Raw genomic sequence first — 26,226 nt, 5'->3', positions numbered from 1 at the left:
TGCTGCATCCTGTGGGCCCAAGGACCCTGGCCCTGACTGGCGTTGTGTCCGAAGGGGAAACACCGAGGGCAGTCTGACAGGATGTGGAAGCGGGGCAGGCTAAGCTAACTGCTAGCCCATGCAGACCAGCAGGTCCGACAGTCATCCTGGCTGGCGTTCGCTCTCCTGGAGAGTGGTTTTGTTTTTAGTTTAGATATGTGTCTTAGTTTGGATATACGTGTTTTTGTAGTTCTTGTGGTTTTTGGATGTGTGCTTTTGTCTTTGTGTTGCACTGCACTGCGCAAGTGCATGAAATGAAATCAAATAAAGTGATACTGGTTCTGATTCTGATCAAGTCAAAGGAGGGAAACAGGCTGACAGGTGAAACTCTGTTCCAGCTCATGCAGCCTGGATGCACAAACACTGGCACTCGGTCTATTGTAGGCCAGCAGGAGAGGCCACACCTATCTGATTAAGACAGAACTTTATACTGATCCACCCGTGGGTGAGTTTCAATGAGTGTTAATGGCTTCATCCGTGTATGAATGTGTTTGTGAATGGGTGAATGTGAGGCATACATTGTAAAAAGACACTAAGTGGTCGGTAGACTAGAGAAGTGCGATATAAACTGCAGTCCGTTTACTATTTACATGATGCAGCGGTTTGTGTGTTCGTGCAACGTCATGTCCAGCCATGTGTCAGACAGGAAGTCAGACGTGTCAGACAGGAAGTCAGACATGAACACAGTCCGTTATTATAACTGTGTGATCTGAAGGCAACTTGCTGCCTTTATAGTAAGAGTTAATATGGATGGCGGTTGTTTGTGAGGTAGCAGGAGGTGATGACATGGTGGAAACCTGTTCACTGCTGGCAGTTTGAAGGAGCCCGCAGACAGGATGGTGGTCTTTGTGATGGTTCAGCTATAAGACAACACCTCGCGTATGACATGAACACGCTATCACACTCCTCCACCTCTTCCTTCCTTTCTCCCTATCAGACTTATCTGAACCCTATTCTAGAAGGTCTCAGCACTGTTTTTGTTCATAACTTTTAAGAAATGGACTATATAAATGCCATCATCTCTTGTCTATAGCAGAAGCTTGATTATTCTGAATATTACTCAGATGATTTCCATTAAATAAGTTTAAAGGTACTGCACAGTCAGGCAGCTCTGGTAATATCCACAACTATAACTAGAAATAATGTTTGCACGCTCCGCACTGTTAGCATGAGATGCTACACCCCATTTGGTTGTAGGTACAATTTTTTTTGTGGCATTTATCCCCCCTTTTCTCCCCAATTGAACCAAGTACCCCACTCCTCCGAGCCATCTCGGTCGCTGCTCCACCCCCTCTGCCGATCCGGGGAGGGCTGCAGACTACCACATGCCACCTACCAGACATGTGGAGTCACCAGCCACTTCTTTTCACCCGACAGTGAGGAGTTTCACCAGGGGCACGTGGCGCGTGGGAGGATCACGCTATTCCCCCCAGTTCCCCCTCCCCCCCGAAACAGGTGCCTCGACCGACCAGAGGAGGCGCTAGAGCAGCGACCAGGAGACATACCCACATCCGGCTTCCCACCCACAGACACGGCCAGTTGCATCTGTAGGGACGCCCGACCAATCCGGAGGTAACACGGGGATTCGAACCGGCGATCCCCATGTTGGTAGGCAAGCGAATAGACCGCCACGGTACAATTTCTTTTCCAGCCAGAAGAACTGGCCGACTGCCGTTTGTAACGAAAAGGTTTTGATTGTTTTCTTACGATGACCCCTTTAACAAAAGAGTATAAGTGGTTATGGGTTTTTAAACAGTTAAACTCTTTGCATCATGTCTGTCACTGAAATAGATGCGTAAAGGCATGCAATTAAGGATAATCAGAAACCTTCTTTGCTGGCAAATAAACCAGTGTTGGGAATTTACAGATATTTATGTTGTAAATGTTGCAAAATTGTGTTCATGCTCCTTTCCCAGTGGGTTAAAACGTCTTTTGACAAAGTTAGTTGTATAGCACTCAGCAAGTGTGTAATGTGCAAAACATATATAAATATATCAGTAGTGGACCGTGCATTTCAGACCTAGGCCTTCGGTGAGACGTCACCTCCTCATAATTACCCAGACAGCCGTCATATCGCCATGCTACAATGTTTTAGTCGCAAAAGTGGTAATCATCACAACCATCTCCATCGTCGTTATTTGACACTTTTCCCTTTCACAACAGTGACATCGTGTGGCGACATGGTGTAACGTACAGCTTTACTGGAAGTAATCAAGAAACTCAACAAACTACTAGCTCAACTCAACTAGCTGTACAAAAAAATACATTTGACTCACCAGTGTTGTCTATTTGAAGACAACATCCATTCTCCTTCCTGGATGAAACGGTCGATCCCACGGTCATAGAGCACTCCTTTGGCTTTTAAATCCACCAGAATGTCCTTTTCAATGGCAATGGAGGCCAATGCTATGAGTCGTGTCTGTCCCGTTGTATTCCTGGAATACGTTTTTATTCTTTTAAGGGCTGAAAATGTCCTTTCAACAGATGCCGTGGCAACCGGGACTGTCACAGCTAATCAAGCCAGTGCATAGAGTCGGTGCATTGTGTCATGCAGTTTCTTCTGTTGGAGGAACATGAGCAGGTCCGCAGAAGTCTTTCCTTGAAAATCAGCCATAGAATACATGACTGTGAGTTCTGTCTTCAGACGGGGCAGGACGAACAGGGTCCCGGGACTTTCTGTCAGTCTGGAGAAGAGAGCATTGGGAAATTTGACTTTGAACATGAGGAACTGCTGTGGATCGAGAAGGGAAAGGAAAGCAAGTTTCTCGTGGTCTTTAAATCGATTTGTGATCTGGGTCTGAATGTTATCGAGGGTGTCACTGTGCAGTTTTTGGTATTTTAAACGAATGTCTCCGTGCCCCTGGCCTCGCCGTCCTCCTGGCTCACCTACGTCACGCTCAGTCCTGTCATAAATCGCATCAAAATGGTCTCTCTGCTTTTTGATATTTTCGCAGAACTCTTCCACTCCGGCCAGGCAGAACTGCATATCTAATGCCTTGGACTGAAGAATCCCAAACAGTACATCTGCATAAGCAAAGATCTCACAAAAAGTTGACAGCTAAAAGTTAAAAGTCGAAGCTGTTCAGATGTGCGATATAGCCATCTGCACTGTGTACAGCATCATCATCATCATATCCACCATGGTGCTCAGTGATGTACTCAGAAAGCTCCCTCAGTGCATCTTTAATCTCGACCACAGTGCTGACCAACCTGGGAGTGAAGTTCCACCTTGTCGGTGGTACTCGCGGGAGTCGCCGTTCACATATTTGATCTAGCAGTTTCCTGCGTTTCGGAGACCTGGAGAAGAATGCAGCCAGTCCAGAGAGATGTGAGGAAAATATCTTGCATTCTGTCATCTTCGCTGCACCTTGTGTCAGGACTAAATTAAGGGTGTGCGCATAACAGTGGCTAGATAGAGCCAGAGGGATCTGCTCTTTCACTTTAGCCTGGACTCCATGTAGACCGGATGCCATGACGGCTGCACCATCATAACACTGGGCCACAACTTCATGCACGCACTCACACTCCTCCAGAAATTTGAGGATGAGAGCTGCAAAATCTCTCTTTGACACCACAGTCACTCACATAGCGCTTGCATTGCTTATCTCCTCTTTAATTGCTTCCCCCCAGTACGTCACTAACAGCACTAATCAAATCGTTCTGTGTTTTTGCTGAGGTGCCAGTAAACACCTTGTTGGTAGACAGGTGGTGATGCAAATCCATTTCATGCTCGGCCAAAAGTGAAAGAAGCTCCAGACCTTATTAGTTGAGTCATTGCCCTCATCATGACCGCGAAATGCTACCTCCTGTTTCCCCAGGAAAATGACACAATGAATCACCTTCTTCAATATCTCCGTTTTGTCTCACTTTTTCGTTGTGCATTTCTGTTTCCCTTCTTCGCTGCAGGTCCACTCTTGTGTCCCCAAATGTTTTGAGTTTGACTGTTGCCTGGAGGTGTGCTGTGCTATCCTGGTGTCTTAATGCTGAATTGGTAAAACAAGCCAGGTTTTGGAAGCCTGTGTAGTTCCATGACCCCTTCTCTGACGAGAAAAGCAAGCACGGCCAGCAATAAAGTTTAACGCTTTGCTCGGGTCCACTGAGCCACGGGTACCTTTCGTAGGCGCTTGCCTGGAAATGCCGCACATACGTCTTCCCCGGTTGGGTCAGAGCCGCTTAACTGTGGGGTTGGTCTGCCCGTCTCCACGATCCTTTGCTTTTCCCCAAACGATCGTCTTGAAAATGGTGTGACTAATAAATCTGCCACCACATCTTTCATGAGTTCTCCTTGAGACATTATTCTCATTCACGGCTAGCTAGCTAGCTTAGCTAACTAAATCAAAAACGCAAACGCTAGCTAACATTAGCCACCAACTACTGCGATGCGCTGCAGAACGCAACCACAACGGTTTCAACCACAGACCTAGGCACCGCTGCTGATTGGCTGAACAGTTGGGTCACGTAGGCTGTATGCAGCGAAGGCCCTATGATGCTGGGCAAGTATAAAAGAATACGCCCATCCGCTACACATCAAAATCTGATTGGTTGAGTAATCTATCAATCCAGTATTAACGCCTAACTTATTTAGATAGCGGAGACCTTCACTCGAGATGCAGGAGGCGCTGGCAGGAGGAGTCTTCTCACGGTTACAACAGAAGGAAAAAGCTTATTGGATGATGTTGTTCTGGCCGAGAGACTGCAAGACGAATTCGTATGTGTAGTCGAACTCAAAATGTAATGTGATATTAACAAGTTGATTAGAAGATTGCATTATATTTATGAAAGCGTTTTCCTTTTTATGTGGAGCCTTAGGCCTTCAACAAAGGCGTAGAAGGTCCTGACGGTTCACTGCTGAAATATATCATATAGACAGGTTGATAGATAGGTGCAGCGGTTTGGTTGCTAATACACACTGCAAGCCTTGCACGTGGTACATTATTAACACTTCTACATGTGAGCGTTGCTACATCTATGCAGCAGAACATACATATTCACTTCACTAGTTATTATCACTACATACATATTCACTTCACTAGTTATTATCACCACATACATATTCACTTCACTAGTTATTATCACTACATACATATTCACTTCACTAGTTATTATCACCACATACATATTCACTTCACTAGTTATTATCACTACATACATATTCACTTCACTAGTTATTATCACTACATATGTACATATTCACTTCACTAGTTATTATCACTACATACATATTCACTTCACTAGTTATTATCACCACATACATATTCACTTCACTAGTTATTATCACCACATACATATTCACTTCACTAGTTATTATCACCACATACATATTCACTTCACTAGTTATTATCACCACATACATATTCACTTCACTAGTTATTATCACCACATACATATTCACTTCACTAGTTATTATCACTACATACATATTCACTTCACTAGTTATTATCACTACATATGTACATATTCACTTCACTAGTTATTATCACTACATACATATTCACTTCACTAGTTATTATCACTACATATGTACATATTCACTTCACTAGTTATTATCACTACATACATATTCACTTCACTAGTTATTATCACCACGTACATATTCACTAGTTATTATCACTACATACATATTCACTTCACTAGTTATTATCACTACATATTCACTTCACTAGTTATTATCACCACATACATATTCACTTCACTAGTTATTATCACCACATACATATTCACTTCACTAGTTATTATCACTACATACATATTCACTTCACTAGTTATTATCACCACATACATATTCACTTCACTAGTTATTATCACCACATACATATTCACTAGTTATTATCACTACATACATATTCACTTCACTAGTTATTATCACTACATACATATTCACTAGTCATTATCACTACATACATATTCACTTCACTAGTTATTATCACTACATACATATTCACTTCACTAGTTATTATCACCACATACATATTCACTTCACTAGTTATTATCACTACATACATATTCACTTCACTAGTTATTATCACTACATACATATTCACTAGTTATTATCACTACATACATATTCACTTCACTAGTTATTATCACTACATACATACTCACTTCACTAGTTATTATCACTACATACATATTCACTAGTTATTATCACTACATACATACTCACTTCATTAGTTATTATCACTACATACATATTCACTAGTTATTATCACTACATACATATTCACTTCACTAGTTATTATCACCACATACATATTCACTTCACTAGTTATTATCACCACGTACATATTCACTTCACTAGTTATTATCACTACATACATACTCACTTCACTAGTTATTATCACTACATACATATTCACTAGTTATTATCACTACATACATATTCACTTCACTAGTTATTATCACCACATACATATTCACTTCATTAGTTATTATCACTACATACATATTCACTTCACTAGTTATTATCACTACATACATATTCACTTCACTAGTTATTATCACTACATACATATTCACTTCACTAGTTATTATCACTCATTTATTTCAATCACCACATAACCTTATGATAGTCAGCGGATGGTCAGGTGTCCTGTAGGTTCGCTAGCCTGAAATCACCAATAATGGTAAACAGCCAGATACAGTTGGAACACTGTATGTCACATTCTTGGCAAGTTTCCATGGTAACTTTGGTGGTTGGTGTCAAATGTTTGTAAACTCGTCCTGATGCTGTGAAATACTTTACACCATGTCAGCTATTCTCCCTCTGCTAATTACAATAACCATATTTTGTTATATTTGATTTCTGTGCTGATTTTGACATATAGGTAAAAATGATCATTTCGGGGCGTCCGGGCAGCGTAGCGGTCTACTCCGTTGCCTACCAGCATGGGGATCGCTGGTTCGAATCCCCGTGTTACCATGGTAACACGGGCGTCCCTACAGACACAATTGGCCGTGTCTGCGGGTGGGAAGCCGGATGTGGGTATGTGTCCTGGTCGCCGCACTAGGGGGAACAGCGTGATCCTCCCACATACTACGTCCCCCTGGTGAAACTCCTCACTGCCAGGTGAAAAGAAGCGGCTGGTGACTCCACATATATGGGAGGAGGCAGGTGGTAGTCTGCAGCCCTCCCCGGATCAGCAGAGGGGGTGGAGCAGAGACCGGGACGGCTCGGAGGAGTGGGGTAACTGGCCGGGTACAACTGGGGAGAAAAAGGGAGGACATTTTCATCACAAAAAAAGAAGATACTTTCAGCATTTGGAGATATTGGTGTTGGCATTACAGATGACAGATGAGCAGCATGGCGATGGAGCCGTCTGTATTTCACTGCATGGGATATGCTGAGAGTCGGAGAATACACAGGAGCTATGAAACTCCCAACAGTCATTCATATATAATGTAATATAATATAATATAATATGATATAATATGATACAATATACTATGAGATGCTGTGCAACTCAGGTTAACATTAAACCAGAGCATCTCTCTCTCTCTCTCTCTCTCTCTCTCTGTCTCTCTCTGCCCTCCCTCCCTGTCTCTCTCTCTGTCTCTCTCTGCCCTCCCTCCCTGTCTCTCTCTCTGTCTCTCTCTGCCCTCCCTCCCTGTCTCTCAGCGGTCACCCCTCCTCTCTCCCCATCCGTGGCATCCCCCCCTCCACGCCGCCTCTCTCTTAAGAGGTTTTCTCTCTTCTCTCGTTTCCCAGGTAAAGATTCGCACGGGCCAAAGGAGGGAGGGAGGGAGGGGTCTCCATTTTAACAGTGTTAACACCCCTTTTCTCTGCCATCCACCTTAAGCGCCCTGCTCCAGCAAGTGCAAAAAACAGAAAAAAACAAAAAAACAACCCTAACAATAACAAAGCTTATTTTTCCAGAAGAAACTAAACCAAACTCTCATTTTGGAAATGAATTTGCCTTTTTAATCTTTATGTTCTTAACATTTTAGAGTGTGCTGTGGCGTATGTGCAACAGCTTGGAAGCTAGTGTATTGTGTTGCATGATTTATGAGGCAGCTTCAGCCACATTGACATGGGGGGTGGGGTGGGGTGGGGTGGGGTGGGGGTCCTGAAGCGCTGCTGCCCAAAAGGCAGGGTTAGAGGAGTGTGTTTCAGGCTGCAAAGTGTGCACTGATCAGCCAACGGGCCTGAAACTCTGTGATGGACCAAGCTAGCAGCAGAGTCCAATTCGGCTTTTGTTGCTCAGCGACTGCAGCATATGACAACGATGCTCGTGTCACTGTGTGTACGTGACACGAGTCGTCAGTCTGCAGCCTGCGGTGCCGCTACGCCGTCACTACGGCAGCACAGCAGGAATCAACAACTTGCTGGATGGGCCTCTGGTACACTGTCCTAACTCAAACACCTGCACCTTTCACTTGCACCCCTTGATCTCTTCTACTTTGCTAATCAGACTTTTCATGAACTGCAAACTTCCCCCTTGAGTTCAGTAATGATATGGAACAAGACTGGGTAACACTTAAGTATGGGGAACATATTCTAAGTAAAAAAACTTAATTACTAGTGAATTAGTAATGATCAAGATGTCCCTTTAGTATGGGGAACATATTCTAAGTAACAGAAACTTAATTACTAGTGAATTAGTAATGATCAAGATGTCACTTTAGTATGGGGAACATATTCTAAGTAACAAAAACTTAATTACTAGTGAATTAGTAATGATCAAGATGTCCCTTTAGTATGGGGAACATATTCTAAGTAAAAAAACTTAATTACTAGTGAATTAGTAATGATCAAGATGTCCCTTTAGTATGGGGAACATATTCTAAGTAACAGAAACTTAATTTAGAGTAATTTAACACTATGAACACTTGTAGTGTTGTGTGTTGTTATGTAAGAACAGAGCATATTCATTAAGTGTTAGTAAGGGAGAATAACTCTTCTGGTGGTACTACCACCTTATAAAGGCCATACTAAGCAAAGCATATTGAGATGGTACTACTAATAAGCAATACTTCTGAGGTTATAGAGGGAAAACTCATAGTTAATGGCTTACTGGTTGTATAATAAGGCCATGCAGAATAAGGCATTAATGAGTACTGACTAGTGACCAATTAAGAGCCAATGTGTTGCTAATTTGCATGCTAATAAGCACCTAATTAATGGTGCATATGTTCCCCATACTCAAGTGTTACCCAAGTTTCTACAATCATCACCCAACCTCCTCAAACACCATTTTTGCCTAAATCAAGCAAACAGCGAGGATTATCACCCGCCCATCCCTAACCTTCATTACACCACCAAACGTAGCCAATTAGCGCTCTCCCCCCAGGCTCAGAGTTTTGACTCGGCCATACGATATGTGTGCAGCGCAGCCCGGTCTCACGGCAGGTCGTGGAACAGCCGCGGCATTGAATCCATCGATTCGTGTACACGGACACGAATTTTCCATTTTATTGGTGACACTCCGCACGACTTTCAAACCCGCTGAGGCTCATGGGTAGGCTAACGTAGCCTCCCGCTACTGAAACTAACCCCAACACGGTGCTTCTCAACCCAGTCCTCAAGGACCCCCTATCCTGCAGATTTTCTTTGCAACCCTGAACAGGTACCTGTTTGTAGTTATTCAACCAATCAGCAATGAATTTTGTCGGATGTTGCACACCTTGCATAATTAAGTGCTGCGAGATGATTGGTCGAGTTAGTACAAAGCAGGGCTACCTATGCAGGGTTATAGTGAAAATCTGCAGGGTAGGGGTTCCTTGAGGACTGGGTTGAGAAACACTGCCCCTAACAGGTAATCACGACATTTTGTCCTCGTTTTTATTTCTTTATTTTATCCTGATCGGTGGATTTTAAAGACATCTTTATCATTCCTCAACACAAAAACACGCACGTGTCCTTGATACCTCAGCAGGATGGCAGGCCGGTGTTGGCCGGTTTCGACGGCGGAAGGCTGCGGTAGCCTACCCGTGATCCTCGGCGGGTTTGAAAGCCGTGCCGAGTGTCACCAATGAAATGGGAAATTCGTGTCCCTGTACACGAATCGATAGACTAAATGCCGTGAGTACTCCACGACCTGCCGCGAGGCCGGGCAGCGGCATGGTGAGGTTGGCAGGTTCATATAACACCGTTTCCATTTTGTCAGGAACCTTCCCTCACCGTACCCTAACATCCAGGTAACCAACTGCGTATGTGTTGTTGTGTTTTGATAGCGTTTGGTGTCTGTGCCCTACACAACACTGCACATGGGCAGTGTTACCGGGCTGGCCTCATCCTCCTCAGTCGCTGTTGTAATCTTTTCACTCCTCCATTTTAGCTGATAAATACACTTTCCTCTCATTTCATGTTCCATTTTCTGTTGTTCTTTGGCCTGTTTTGTGCTTCAGTTGTCCAGTGTGTACGTATGCATGCAAGCGTTATGTGTGTTTACAAGCGTGTGGGGGCGTCCGTTTGCATGCACTGCCTCTTGTTTCTTCATCTCTTGCTCACTGTTGGTTTTTTTGTTTTGTTTGTCAATCCCAGAGTTCCGTTCTCCATCTCACGGGGGGGGTCTTAACCGTTCTGCATCTCTGAGCTGCACCGAGCGTGCACCAGACAGTGCCTCAGTGGGCGGTAGCACCGCTCACATGCCTGGTACCCCACTGCAGTACACGCCCGACTTCTGTGTACGTGCCCTCACAGACCTTCAGTTTGTCAAGGTAACTTTTGAACTCCCGACCCGTCGACTTTCAGTCAGTGTCAGGTGGTCGGTTCTTTGCCAGATAGCGTGCACCTTTGCAGCGTACTATCATAACCATGCTGTAATCCATGCAACTGTAATTCCTCTGCTTTCTTGTCAGTCTGGCTCTCATCAAGTCTCGTTCTGTGTCTATTATCTAATTCTCATTCGACTTCTTATGTTTGTTCTGTGTCCTCCTTAGATCACTCGTTCGCAATACCAGAATAGCCTCTTGGCATCCAGGCTAGACAGTAACCCCCAGTCTCCGGACGGCAGTCGTTCTCGCCTGGATACGTCTGTGTCCTTGCCCCTCAGCATGCCTCCAGCAGCATGCGTTTCATTGCCCCTGGCTACCCCACCTATCAAAAATCCTCCATCCCTCTCTCAGCCCACACCACCTATTAACCGCACCTCTGTACTCCAAACCACACCCTCTCCCTCCAGTCCCAGGCCAAGTCACTCCCTGCCCCAACCAGTGCCCCCTCCAAGTAGTTCCCTCTCCCAAACCCCACCACCTTCCACAGGTACAGATCCGCACACCACTCACCCCCATGCAACTTTTACATCTTCTCTCCCCTCGAAGTCCCAGCCATCCCCACCTTCTGCTTGCCCGGAGAATGGGCCGGGAGAGACCACCACTCTATTCAAAGTGCAGCAGAACTGTATGGGCCTTCCCAGGTCAAGCCACCCCCACACATACTCCCATCCCCACCCACATGTGCACACGATCAGCCACGCCCACACTGAAAGCACCATTTAAAGCAATCCATTTGGGATGTCTTGATGCATGCTCAATAATCCAGGTAAGGGAATCCCAGAATGTTGAGTCAGTTCATCCGGATACGAGGTTTAGTGGGAGAAACGTTTCATCACTCATCTAAGTGACTTCGTCAGTTTCGGCTGACCGCAGGTACCCCACCCTTACAAACAATACAGCTGCATAACGACTGAAACGGGCACAGTTGCGTCTCAACCAAAACCAAACTGCTGTGATCATTAATGTGAGTCATATTGGCCATGTGTACTATTCACGGAGGGTTAGTTGCAATCACGGCAGATGTACTCTAACCCCCCCCCCCCGGTTCAGGGATGGTCGTTCCCTCTTCACGTAGATGGCCTCTTTGACTCCCCATTCAAACCAGCGTTCCTCCCTATCAAGGATGTGCACATCCTCATCCTTGAAAGAGTGGCCACCGGTCTGTAGATGGGTGTAGACTGTGGAGTCCTGGCCTGACGCGTCGGCCATCCTCTTGGCCAGCGGCCAAGGTGTTGTGCCATCCTCTTGGCCAGCGTCTGTTTGATTTCCCCGATGTACAAGTCATGGAAATCCTCCCGGCACTTAACAGCGTGCACTATATTGCTCTGTTTGTGCAAGGTGACCTTGGGGTGGACCAATTTCTGGCGCAGTGTGTTTTGGGGTTAGAAAACATCTGAGACGCGGTGTTTTGAAAATACTCGTCTCAACTGTTCCGACACTCCCGCCACATACAGAATCACCACTGGTTTACCCTTAGACAGCTGTGGTCCCCCTCTCTCCGATTGGCTGGTGCACTGTTTGGCCGTCTTCTCTTGTTGTCCTTGTGATGTCGCGGGATCTGTTGATATAGATTCTTGTATTGGCTTTGTCTGCCAAATCGGCTCATTAGTCTCAACAGCTTCACTTCTCCAACTCACTGCTGCTGCCGCTATAGCCTCCCGCATTTGGCTGCTATGGTGGTGAGGAAAATAGCTATATGCTGTAGGATTTTTCCTAGAGAGGGTCTGTAGAACCTGATAATGTAATAAATCCCCCCGATAATGTAATAAATCCCCCCCGATAATGTAATAAATCCCCCCCCGATAATGTAATAACCCTGATAATGTAATAAATCCCCCCCGATAATGTAATAACCCTGATAATGTAATAACCCTGATAATGTAATAACCCCGATAATGTAATAACCCTGATAATGTAATAACCCTGATAATGTAATAAAAAAATGCACCTGAGGCCATTGAAAAATGCAATAAAACCTGATAATGTAATAACTTCCTGATAATGTAATAAAATGATCCAACTGAGAAAAAGCATGTGTGGAAGTAGCTTGGAGGTAGCTTTGAGGAAGAGTAGAGCATTCATGCACGTCCAACTTTGACCTGTCGGTGGCGCTAGACCTCTCGAGCTTGCGTTGCTTAAACAGTATCACCACTTGAATCCATTTATGGGTGGTCTGCTGTTAAATTATTACAATATTGGGGAATTATTACATTATCAGGACCAGGGAAATGAAGGCTAACCTGATAATGTAATAACGTCCCGTTAATGTAACACATTATTACATTATTGGTAAAAAGTTTGTTACATTATTGGGAAATGCACTTTATTACATCATCAGGAAGTTATTACATTATCAGGTTTTATTGCATTTTCAATGGACTCAAGTGCAGATTTTTATTACATTATCGGGGTTATTACATTATTGGGGATTTATTACATTATCAGGTTCTACAGGGTCTACTAGGCAGTTACCATTAAAATGATCAACTAAAATAGATTCATTAGGTTATGGTATTCATCAAAACAACATAGAAATTAGGCTGTAAATGTTTAATAAAATGAAGCTGAATACTGTCATTGACGTGATTTATAATTGAAAAATGAAAGAAAATGCACCCTGTGTTGCTGCCTAGCAAAGGGGAATCGGACTGGTGAGCAACTGGGTGCACGCTGCTCAAGATTTTATAAACTTACATGAAACCAGAGCAGCGTGTGAGAAGGTCCGGGAGGGAACTGGCGGTAAGGGGGGCTGATTGTACATGTCGGACCTTCAGATATCAATGCAGCACTGAATATTAGCAAAAAAGAGGGATTGTATAGTAAAGGGAGGAAGTCCCCGGGTTACGAACGAGTTGCGTTTTTGAGTCTGTTCTTGTTACGTACAGTTCACATCCAGCGTCAGCTAGTCAAAGGGTTGTCTTCGTATCTACCTCACAGTCAGTAACAATAATAAATGTAACTACAGCAAAGTATTTATAATTCGTATAAGTATAAAAACTTTAAAGGGGGTGTCCGGGCGGCATAGCGGTCTATTCCGTTGCCTACCAACACGGTGGTAGCTGGTTCGAATCCCCGTGTTACCTCCGGCTTGGTCGAGCATCCCTACGGACACAATTGGCCGTGTCTGCAGGTGGGAAGCCAGATGTGGGTGTGTGTCCTGGTCGCTGCACTAGCGCCTCTTCTGGTCGGTCGGGGCACCTGTTCAGGAGGGGGGGGAACTGGGGGGAATAGCGTGATCCTCCCACGCGCTACGTCCCCCTGGTGAAACTCCTCACTGTCGGGCGAAAAGAAACAGCTGGTGACTCCACATGTATCGGAGGAGGCATGTGGTAGTCTGCAGCCCTCCCCGGATCAGCAGAGGAGACGGGGCAGCAACCGGGACGGCTCGGAGGAGAGGAGTAATTGGCCAGATACAAGTTGGGAGAAAAAGAGGGGGGGAAGAGAAAAACTTTAAAGAGAAATGTCTTACGTTCCCAACTCCCCACCTGCCACTGTCCCCGGAGCGGGTCACGACCGGTGGAGGCCGGCCGTTTGATGCCAGAAACGAGAGTCCGCCCGGGGCTCGCCAGCCCGCTAGCCCGCCTCCCCGGGTTGGCGGAAAGACGAGAAGAGCGCCCCACCTCTCTGAACGCATTATTATGTCCCGTTGTTTCGGTCGTTATGTTCCGTTCCTCCACGCATCACCGTCACCTGCATCAGATTCACGCTTTGACATGTTGGTCAGGTGAATCGGCCGTACTAAATTATCCCTGTGATGGCCTGGCGGCCTGCCCAGGGTGTCTCCCCGCCTGCTGCTGGGATAGGCTCCAGCATCCCCGCGACCCTGAGAGCAGGATAAGCGGTTTGGATGATGGATGTTCGTAAGTCAGGCGCTTGTAACCAAGGGACTTCCTGTAACAAAACGTCAGGAGAAAAAGTCAGACGTGTGCAGGGGCGGGACAGAACAGCAGACATGTTCCACGGGAGCAGGAGGTACAGGAACAATATAGTGTAACGGGCACGAATAAGTAGACACGTTAGCCCTTGGCTAACGGGTCAGACCCTTTAGTCGACTGGTTAACGTTGTCGCCCGTGGCACGGGAGATACGGGTTCGCGTCGGAGCTGTGGCGACGGTTCCCGGGCTGACCCCCGATTCGCTGCATTGGTGTCAGAAGTGGGATGGTGAGACCGTGAGGTCATCGGAAGCGCGTGCGCCCGGAGGCGTGAGGGAGCTGATATGCTGAAGTGCGAAAGAGGGTGGTAGTGTAACGTGCATGGATAAGTAGAAAAATTAGCCCTTAGCTAACGGGTCGGACCCTTTAGTCGAGCGGTTAGCGATGTCTCCCGCGGTGCGGGAGATACGGGTTCGCGTCGCGGCTGCGGCAGTTCCTGCAGTTGCCCCCCCCCCCCCCGAATTCGCTACATTGGTTGGCTAACGGGTCGGACTAACAGGTCGGATCCTTTAGTTGACTGATTAACTTTGTCGCCCGCAGTGCGGGAGATACGGGTTCCCGTCCGGGCTGTGGCGACTGTTCCCGGACTGCCCCCTGAATTCGCTGCATCGGTGTCAGAAGTGGGATCCCGCGACTGTGACGGTCCGTCCGGGCTGCCCCTCCGAATTCGCTACATTGGTGTCAGAAGTGGGATACGCGAGTTCGCGCCCCGGCTGTGGCGGTCCGGCCGGGGACATTCTTCCCGAAGGAAGGGGGCAAGGTAACGATCACGGATGAATAGGCTCGGTAGCCCTTGGCTAACGGGTCAGACCCTTTAGTCGACTGGTTAACATTGTCGCCCGCGGTGCGGGAGATATGGGTTCGCATCCCGGCTGTGGCAACGGTTCCTGGACTGCCCCCTGAATTCGCTGCAATAGGAAAAGAAATGCCATCTAACACAACGCACTCCTTGAAATCATCACCATAAAAGCAGACAAATGAAAGTAGGCCTACATTTATTCAGCCCTCATCCTTTGAGTTTTAGAGAGATGTGCAAGTTTCCCCCTCCCCATTTCTCTGTCATGGGAAGAGTCGAGTAAAGTAAAACCTCTGATATACAATATGATGGGTTAAATGAAGAAGACAAATTCGTTGTAAGAAACTCCAGTGACAAAATAAAGTGGGTTTCTTCTTCTCTCTTCTTTGCATATGAAACCAATTGTTGGTTTCGGTAGTTATACCACTGTATATTGGTCACGTGACTTTCTCGTTACCACCATGTTGGATCACAACCTAACTGTGGATACGCTTGTTTATTGTATGCAACGTGTGTTCTCGCCACTTGTTTTTGCTCGAAAGTGCGTTTATAAGTTAAGAAAAGTTACTTCTTACTTGTAAAATTATTGCCTGCTGCCATTTGTTTACTGTCATTTTTGCAGAGGTCTGACTATATGCAGCATTGGGCATGGGCGGTAAATAAAAAGTTTGAGTACTGCTTACCCTAAAGCAGTTGTAATCTTAAAACGTTTTAACTGTACTGTCAACAGGGGGTTGACCTCAAAGGTCAAAACTGCTGTGGGCCCCACACGGGGCCCATACGGGCTTAATGTGGGCTAGAGCAAAGTTGGGCTTGCCCACAATAAGCCCACATAGGGGCCTCAAAGGGCAAAACTACTGTGGGCCCCGTATGGGCTGACCCACATGGGGCCCATGTGGGATTAGTGCGGGTTTGCCCCTGCCCACATTGCCCCACAGTAAACCCACACCTACCCACAGTGGGCCCGCACGGGCATGTTTGCTGGGAAAGGATGTCAAACTAATATGACCTGTGAAGAGAGTTATGACGTGGAAAAAAGGTATGAAAATGTTGAAGCGTGGACAATAACTTTTATCACTGCTTTACTGGACAGGGTCCATTTCAAATGAACGCATAGTACAGAAGAATGAAATATTTTCTCAAGTTATCTTACCCTGCAATGAACAGGGATGTTCCCATTAGCGGCTTTAAGCAACGACATTCCTTTAACCCATCCACACAAAAACTGATTGTAGGCCTCTGGACTCATGAAGTTCTTAAGTTCTTCATGGGTGTAGGCACTCTTTGTAAATAAATAGCAGGTAGTTCACAATATCTGGATATGTTGTTGTAGGATATTCAGCCAGGCTTGTGGTCCACTTCTTGTTAGGAACAACTTATGGATCCATGCCATCCACTAAGCTCATCTTCTCTCCATGTCAGTTTTTTGATTTGGCTCGAGCCAATCATAATAGTTCTTTACATAGGCCATTATAGGCCCAAATGGTTGAATCCCAAATAGCAAGCAAAGAGCATAGCTTCTTTCAGTAAGTCAGGGCTAGCAAGGTGTCATCAAGTTTAAAAACAAAACTGTTCCCTAGATAACAAATGGCAGCAGACAACAACTTTACTAAGTACGAATGAACTTTTCTTAACTTTTCACCGCACGCAAAAGCGAAGCGGCGGGAACACACCTCGCATAGAATAAGCAAACACTTGCTACACGTCTCCGCAGCTAGGTCGCGAGCCAACATGGCGGCACCGACAAGGTCACGTGACCTAATGAATCGTTTATAAGGGTGGGGGTACCCGCAGTCAGGTGAGACGGAAGAGGTCACTTAGATGAGGATGAAACTTTTCTCTCACTAAACGTTGTGTCTGATGAACTGGCTCAGCTTTCTGGGAATCCGTTTGGCAGTTCTTTAAATTACTCACCTATTCATGACCATACATACAAGCACACATAACTACCTGTCCTTATTTGCCTAATGTCTCCTAATTATCCAACTTGTTGATGTGTGAGGGATGCAGAAAACCCGCTGATCATGTGGAAGTTGTAAAACCAACACCTCCTTGCTGCTTGCCACATGCCCCCTCCTCTAAGTCCAGACAGGAGGAGACAGAGAGAGCAGTCATCAGCCAGAGACCTGATGACGGGGCGTCCGGGTGGCGTGGCGGTCTATTCCGTTGCCTACCAACACGGGGATCGCCGGTTCGAATCCCCGCGTTACCTCCGGCTTGGTGGGGCGTCCCTACAGACACAATTGGCTGTCTGCGGGTGGGAAGCCGGATGTGGGTATGTGTCCTGGTCGCTGCACTAGCGCCTCCTCTGGTCTGTCGGGGCGCCTGTTCGGGGGCGAGGGGAATAGCATGATCCTCCCACGCGCTACGTCCCCCTGGTGAAACTCCTCACTGTCAGGTGAAAAGAAGCGGCTGGCGACTCCACATGTGGAGGAGGCATGTGGTAGACTGCAGCCCTCCCCGGATGGGCAGAGGGGGTGGAGCAGAGACCGGGACGGCTCGGAAGAGTGGGGGTAATTGGCTGGATACAATTGGGGAGGGAAAGCGGGGGGGGGGGGGTGTGATGACAGCCATGTCGGTGTTGGGTGGTGTAAGTGCCGGGGGCATCAGCAGGATGCTGCTCTGGAGTCATCGCTGGGAAAAGGTCTGCATGTCCAGTTTCTAACTCATCTACTGTGTGACTTGAAGTCTGTCGACGCACATGAATAAGTTATTCTTTAAAGGCGTCTTTTATTTTTCACTTTTGTTTTTTGCCTCTGAATATCCTTTTTCTAAATATTGCAGCGTCCAAAAATATTTATTTAAAAAACGATTCTCGAGATAGACCTCTTTTGTGGGGTTTGACATGTTATTTATTGGGTTGTTTTGCAGGATGGAGGTGTAGTAACTGAGAGGCAGTGCCTCAGCAGATGTGATGAGGTGTGGTTTGGTTGGTCTGTGAGCACACAGCTTCCAGCCTGTCTGTCAAAACTCTGTTTGACCAAAACCAGTCAGTTTAACTGGCCGGATCTCATGCGTTTGTGGGCATTAATTAAATTCAGGTTGGAGGATTCCATGGCATTGTGCATCACTGTGCTGTACCTATACAGACCACAACTGAGGTCAAAGTTCAAGTATGGTGACTGAAAGGTGGGTGTTCTGTTTCCCTACCTCCAAGTCACACCGATATATTATGTAATTGTAAAGAGTAATATATTTATTTTGCATAAGATTAATTTGTACATACATGAGATTAACTGTTTTATATTGTAGGGATTTTATTTTTCTTTAAATTCTTGTTTTGCTGAGAGTTGTCTTGGTTGTTGAGAACGGTGGTGTCGGAGTTGGAGAAGAGGCTGCACACGTCAGAGGCTGCACAGAGAGGCTGGTCCTCATGACCATCTCTGCAACAAACACACACACACACACACACACACACACATTCTCACTGTGAACACAGAGCTCGCCATGCAGCCAGCTCTGTCCATCTACAACGTCCACACCAGACCTGCAGAGACGTTCAGCCTCTTTAACATGTCCCCCGGCTGACAGAAAGAACCATTCCTTAATGGATTTCAAAGTTCTGTTTTTTATGGCTTGATATCCACTGGACTTTGTCAGATGATTGTATTGAAGTGTGTGTACAAGCAGCCAGTTTACAGAAGGTTTGACAGCCGTTACTACATGGCAGAACAACCAGGCTAGTACAAGATGCTGCAGAGCCACAGACTGCAGTACTACTGTCTACAGTACTGCTGTCTGCAGTGGTACAGTCTGCAGTACTACTGTCTACAGTGGTACAGTCTGCAGTACTACTGTCTGCAGTACTGCTGTCTGCAGTGGTACAGTCTGCAGTACTACTGTCTACAGTACTGCTGTCTGCAGTACTACAGTCTGCAGTACTACTGTCTACAGTGCTGCTGTCTGCAGTGGTACAGTCTGCAGTACTACTGTCTACAGTACTGCTGTCTGCAGTACTACTGTCTGCAGTGGTACAGTCTGCAGTACTACTGTCTACAGTACTGCTGTCTGCAGTACTACTGTCTACAGTGGTACAGTCTGCAGTACTACTGTCTGCAGTACTGCTGTCTGCAGTGGTACAGTCTGCAGTACTACTGTCTACAGTGGTACAGTCTGCAGTACTACTGTCTACAGTACTGCTGTCTGCAGTACTACAGTCTGCAGTACTACTGTCTGCAGTACCACTGTGTCTACTGACTCCAAAGTCCTGTTTACTGGCTGCTGCTGTGTGACTGTTTAATTCTGTGCCGGCTGATGTTTAGAATGTGAAGGCAATGATTATGAGGGGTTGTCACACATTTGCCAGCAGGCACCGTGTTCCTCAACAAAACCACGGCTCTGCAGAGCCGTGGTTTTGGGCCCAGATCTTTCTGTCAGTCTGTTAAGTCTTATTAGTCAAACACCCCGGTACAGTTTGAAATTCCAGCTTTTCATGGTAGCTTGTGCTACAGTTACAGTAGAGCTCAAAGTTGAGCCCTCATGAATAATATGTTTTATGCTGTTACTGGTTGGATTTAGTTAGGTTTATCATCGTTTATGGCCTCACAAAAATGGACATGTGCTGGAACATATTTCCATTCAGTGTACCTGCTGTGCATGGTCTGATGACATTCCTCAAGTGGCACACACACACACACACACACATACACACATACACAACACTGGATCCAATGTGAAATGCATTATGTTGTGTTTAAACAGATGCTACTATGCCTTGTTGAGTGATGTTTGCAGCAGGCGGTGGGTGTGTGGTGCAGGGACGTGGGGCGGTGGGTGTGTGGTGCAGGGGTGTGGGGCGGTGGGTGGGTGCTGCAGGGGCGTGGGGTGGTGGGTGTGGTGCAGGGGCGTGGGGTGGTGGGTGTGTGGTGCAGGGACGTGGGGCGGCGGTGTGAAGAAGGAGGACGTTGTTGTGGAGAACCCGTTGCCTCACCTGTCTCTCTGTGGACCCACACCAGGTCACACAAGAAGCTGCTGCCATGTCATCCACCGACTTATCCTCTTTGTTAAATGACAATGACTTATTTAAATGACTGTAAAGATATTTTTTTGATAATAGTGACAGCTATTTATTTACTCTGAAAAGTTGCAACGTGGAAAAAAAAGGTTCATTTGTGTAAGATGGAAACTTTAAACTGTTCGGTTTTACATAGTACGAGTTTGACGTTAATATTTAACATGACACTGACTCCAGAGCATTTATGCATCAAGGGACGAGAGATGATCAGCATCATATGATAAGATCAGCATCATATGATAAGATCATCATCATATGATAAGATCAGCCTCATATTGTAAGATCATCATCATATGATAAGATCAGCATCATATGATAAGATCAGCATCATATGATAAGGTCATCATATGATAAGATCAGCATCATATGATAAGGTCATCATATGATAAGATCAGCATCATATGATAAGATCAGCATCATGTAAGATCAGCATCATATGATAAGATCAGCATCATATTGTAAGATCATCATCATATGATAAGATCAGCATCATATTGTAAGATCATCATCATATGATAAGATCATCATCATATGATAAGATCAGCATCATATTGTAAGATCAGTATCATATTGTAAGATCAGCATCATATGATAAGATCAGCATCATGTTGTAAGATCAGCATCATATGATAAGATCAGCATCATATTGTAAGATCAGCATTATATTGTAAGATCATCATCATGATAAGATCAGCATCATATGATAAGATCAGCATCATATTGTAAGATCAGCATCATATTGTAAGATCAGCATCATATGATAAGATCAGCATCATGTTGTAAGATCAGCATCATATGATAAGATCAGCATCATGTTGTAAGATCAGCATCATATGATAAGATCAGCATCATGTTGTAAGATCAGCATCATATGATAAGATCAGCATCATATGATAAGATCAGCATCATGTTGTAAGATCAGCATCATATGATAAGATCAGCATCATGTTGTCAGATCAGCATCATATGATAAGATCAGCATCATATGATAAGATCAGCATCATATTGTAAGATCATCATATGATAAGATCAGCATCATATTGTAAGATCATCATCATATGATAAGATCATCATCATATGATAAGATCAGCATCATGATAAGATCAGCATCATGTAAGATCAGCATCATATGATAAGATCAGCATCATATTGTAAGATCAGCATCATGATAAGATCAGCATCATATTGTAAGATCATCATCATGATAAGATCGGCATCATATGATAAGATCAGCATCATATTGTAAGATCCTTATCATATGATAAGATCAGCATCATGTTGTAAGATCAGCATCATATGATAAGATCAGCATCATATGATAAGATCAGCATGATATGATAAGATCGGCATCATATGATAAGAGTGTACAGTCAGAGTCTATAAACAAAGATACCAGCTCTCTGCAAACATCACTTCTTCTGAAACCAAGTTGGACAGTCAGCACAACCTCACCGCCTGTCTACACAGCTGTTAACACCTGCCTGCTGCTTCACCAAGGTCTCAGGTGTGAACCGGTTTTATACTGGTTTCCAGTGGAGCCACTGGTTGGCTGTGTGGTTCCCACACTGCGTACTGGGACATGAGAGAACTTAGCAATATGTTGGTTTTGTGGGCTTGTACCTCGGCGTTTAGCTTGGTGGAACGGGCTTCCGACATGGACAACACGGGGTCTAGCGGGACGCCACGAGCCGGACACACTGTGTTCAAGTCCTCCTCACTGTGGAACGACGCAAACCCTCTCTGCACCAGGAGTCTGACGTCTGTGTGGGAGCGCGAGACGTCGACAACAAACCCACATGTGTCTGCAGTGTGAAACGAGATCCGGAGAAATGTTCTTCAAATTATTCTGTGTTCGTGTTTTGCTAGCAAAGCGTCAAATAGCAATAAACCTTGTACAGACCGGTGGACAGACTCCAACAATAATTGACGTCTTCGCCCATCTGCAGGCTCGCCGCTGTGTTATGATAACGCCGGCCTTTGTTCGTGAGGCAGAGTCCCGTGCAGGACTATCACAGCCCCGTCTGTGGCCTTCAGAGGCCTGCCAGCTAGATTGGGACGTGCTTCCCATCATCCCTCGTGTTTCGCCGCCGCCGCTGCGTTCCCCACTGTCCTCTTTATCATCACACCTCCCTCTCACCACTCACACCGTCCCTCCTTTTCCCCCCCGTGTCCTGTCCTTCCTGGTTTCCCCCCTGCATTTACCTTGTCCTCCTCAGGAGCACATAGGAAACCTAGATGCTCCTCTGGTATTTACTCAAGCAGGGGAACCGGGTTTCTCAACAACTGGTGCACGTCAGGGATGATGAGACATGAGGGAAGATTAAAGATTACTGGAGTGGGGTCATCAGGCTAATGAGTTTTCCGCTGTGTATTATTCACAACCAGTTTCTGTTTCTTCCTCTCTTTTTTTTTTGGTGTGAGTTAAGTGTTCTTGCATGTGCGGTTGTGGAGCGAACTACAACACGTATAACGTCCAAAGTCAGCGGGGTGCCGTCTTCTGGTGTTCCTCCGGCTGCTGAGAACCGACGACAGTGTTTCATACACCAGCTCACCTTCGTCCACCTTCACACGGCTGAGGAGCAGATGTAGGACATGTTGATTTGGTCCTCTTCTTCATGAGCACGTTGCACACGGGGGGGGGGGGGGGTTTAAGCATGGGTAGTCAGCTTGGCAGCCCCTCGGCCCAGCGGCCCCGCGGCCCGGCGGCCCGGTAGCCCCTCAGCCCTGCGGCCCGGCCCTCTGAAACAGTGAAAGAGCTGCAGAAATCCTGAAGTCACGAAGCCACGAGTGGTTTTTCCTCCCTCACCTCTCTGACCTCGTAACAGGACTGACGCCTCGCTGCAACAATGTCCTTCTTTGTTTGTTTTTCTGTCTCATTTTCTCGGACCGGGTCACCGATGACGGAGCATTTCCTAACTTGGGTTAGCTGAATTAAAAGAAACGTGTAAGCAGGCCAGCTGTTATATGGTGACGGTGAGGCCTTTTGAAGTCTACGGCGAGTGAATAAAGCTGACCTGTATTTGTGTAGGGAAGTGCTGCCGTTGCCTTTGCCCGTTGTTCACATGAAGCCGTGACTGTGAAGTAAACTGTTCAATATTACAGAACACTAAGCCGTGTTCGCTGCTTCCTTAAGGGTTGCGTTTCCAACTACTACATGCGAGGTTTTCTCGTTGTATGTTACCTGTAAGCTGGTGTGAGCAGAATCAACAGGAAGTAGCAAGTATTCAAACGGCCCATCCAGCGTTTCTCATTCGCCGCACAAGTTCAACCTCGATTCTGGAGACGCAAGAAAAACCACTGCTAATGAGAAGAAGGAGGAGGAGGAGGACCGAGCTACCAAACACCGCGTGGTAAGTGGTGTGGAAAGGACCGCTCAAACTAAAGTCAAAGGTGAGGGACAGGACGGGACACGCTGTGAGGTGAGCTGAGGAGGTGAGGGACAGTAGGGGACAGTCTGTGAGCTGAGGAGGTGAGGGACAGTACGGGACACGCTGTGAGCTGAGGAGGTGAGGGACAGTATGGGACAGTCTGTGAGTTGAGCTGAGGAGGTGAGGGACAGTACGGGACACGCTGTGAGCTGAGGAGGTGAGGGACAGTATGGGACAGTCTGTGAGTTGAGCTGAGGAGGTGAGGGACAGTACGGGACACGGCTGTGAGCTGAGCTGAGGAGGTGAGGGACAGTACGGGACACGCTGTGAGGTGAGCTGAGGAGGTGAGAGATAGTACGGGACACTGTGAGGTGAGCTGAGGAGGTGAGGGACAGTACGGGACACAGCTGTGAGCTGAGCTGAGGAGGTGAGGGACAGTACGAGACACGCTGTGAGCTGAGCTGAGGAGGTGAGGGACAGTACAGGACACGCTGTGAGCTGAGCTGAGGAGGTGAGGGACAGTACGAGACGTGGCTGTGAGCTGAGCTGAGGAGGTGAGGGACAGTATGGGACACACTGTGAGCTGAGCTGAGGAGGTGAGGGACAGTATGGGACACGCTGTGAGCTGAGCTGAGGAGGTGAGGGACAGTATGGGACACGCTGTAAGTTGAGCTGAGGAGGTGAGGGACAGTACACGGCTGTGAGTTGAGCTGAGGAAGTGAGGGACAGTACGGGACACGCTGTGAGCTGAGCTGAGGAGGTGAGGGACAGTACGGGATACGGCTGTAAGTTGAGCTGAGGAGGTGATGGACAGTACGGGACACTGTGAGCTGAGCTGAGCTGAGGAGGTGAGGGACAGTACGGGACACTGTGAGCTGAGCTGAGCTGAGGAGGTGAGGGACAGTACACGGCTGTGAGTTGAGCTGAGGAGGTGAGGGACAGTACGGGACACGCTGTGAGCTGAGCTGAGGAGGTGAGGGACAGTACGGGACACGCTGTGAGCTGAGCTGAGGAGGTGAGGGACAGTACGGGATACGGCTGTAAGTTGAGCTGAGGAGGTGAGGGACAGTACACGGCTATGAGTTGAGCTGAGGAGGTGAGGGACAGTACGGGACACGCTGTGAGCTGAGCTGAGGAGGTGAGGGACAGTACGGGACACGCTGTGAGCTGAGCTGAGGAGGTGAGGGACAGTACGGGACACGCTGTGAGCTGAGCTCAGGAGGTGAGGGACAGTACGGGACACGCTGTGAGTTGAGCTGAGGAGGTGAGGGACAGTACGGGACACGCTGTGAGCTGAGCTGAGGAGGTGAGGGACAGTACGGGACACTGTGAGCTGAGCTGAGGAGGTGAGGGACAGTACGGGACACGCTGTGAGCTGAGCTGAGGAGGTGAGGGACAGTATGGGACACGCTGTGAGCTGAGCTGAGGAGGTGAGGGACAGTACGGGACACGCTGTAAGTTGAGCTGAGGAGGTGAGGGACAGTACGAGACGTGGCTGTGAGCTGAGCTGAGGAGGTGAGGGACAGTATGGGACACGCTGTGAGCTGAGCTGAGGAGGTGAGGGACAGTACGGGACACGCTGTAAGTTGAGCTGAGGAGGTGAGGGGCAGTACATGGCTGTGAGTTGAGCTGAGGAAGTGAGGGACAGTACGGGACACGCTGTGAGCTGAGCTGAGGAGGTGATGGACAGTACGGGACACTGTGAGCTGAGCTGAGGAGGTGAGGGACAGTACACGGCTGTGAGTTGAGCTGAGGAGGTGAGGGACAGTACGGGACACGCTATGAGCTGAGCTGAGGAGGTGAGGGACAGTACGGGACACGCTGTGAGCTGAGCTGAGGAGGTGAGGGACAGTACGGGACACGCTGTGAGCTGAGCTGAGGAGGTGAGGGACAGTACGGGATACGGCTGTAAGTTGAGCTGAGGAGGTGAGGGACAGTACACGGCTATGAGTTGAGCTGAGGAGGTGAGGGACAGTACGGGACACGCTGTGAGCTGAGCTGAGGAGGTGAGGGACAGTACGGGACACAGCTGTGAGCTGAGCTGAGGAGGTGAGGGACAGTACGGGACACAGCTGTGAGCTGAGCTGAGGAGGTGAGGGACAGTACGGGACACGCTGTGAGCTGAGCTCAGGAGGTGAGGGACAGTACGGGACACTGTGAGCTGAGCTGAGGAGGTGAGGGACAGTACGGGACACGCTGTGAGCTGAGCTGAGGAGGTGAGGGACAGTACACGGCTATGAGTTGAGCTGAGGAGGTGAGGGACAGTACACGGCTATGAGTTGAGCTGAGGAGGTGAGGGACAGTACGGGACACGCTGTGAGCTGAGCTGAGGAGGTGAGGGACAGTACGGGACACGCTGTGAG

The 26,226-nt window shown here is 47.1% G+C and overlaps 1 protein-coding gene across 1 annotated transcript in view; it reads left to right on the top strand.

Annotated features, from left to right (window-relative positions):
• LOC130121822 (metal transporter CNNM4-like) overlaps positions 1–11,475 on the top strand; it is a 46,584-nt gene extending 35,109 nt beyond the window's left edge. Inside the window, 3 exon segments of the mRNA XM_056290741.1 lie at positions 7,655–7,744; positions 10,520–10,695; positions 10,918–11,475. Coding sequence (XP_056146716.1) covers positions 7,655–7,744; positions 10,520–10,695; positions 10,918–11,475 — 824 coding nt within the window.
• The last annotated feature ends 14,751 nt before the right edge of the window (positions 11,476–26,226 follow it).

This window comes from Lampris incognitus, chromosome 12, assembly GCF_029633865.1.
Source record: "Lampris incognitus isolate fLamInc1 chromosome 12, fLamInc1.hap2, whole genome shotgun sequence".
In the NCBI taxonomy this organism is placed as follows: Eukaryota; Metazoa; Chordata; class Actinopteri; order Lampriformes; family Lampridae; genus Lampris; species Lampris incognitus.
This window is presented reverse-complemented; position numbering and strand designations above follow the sequence as displayed.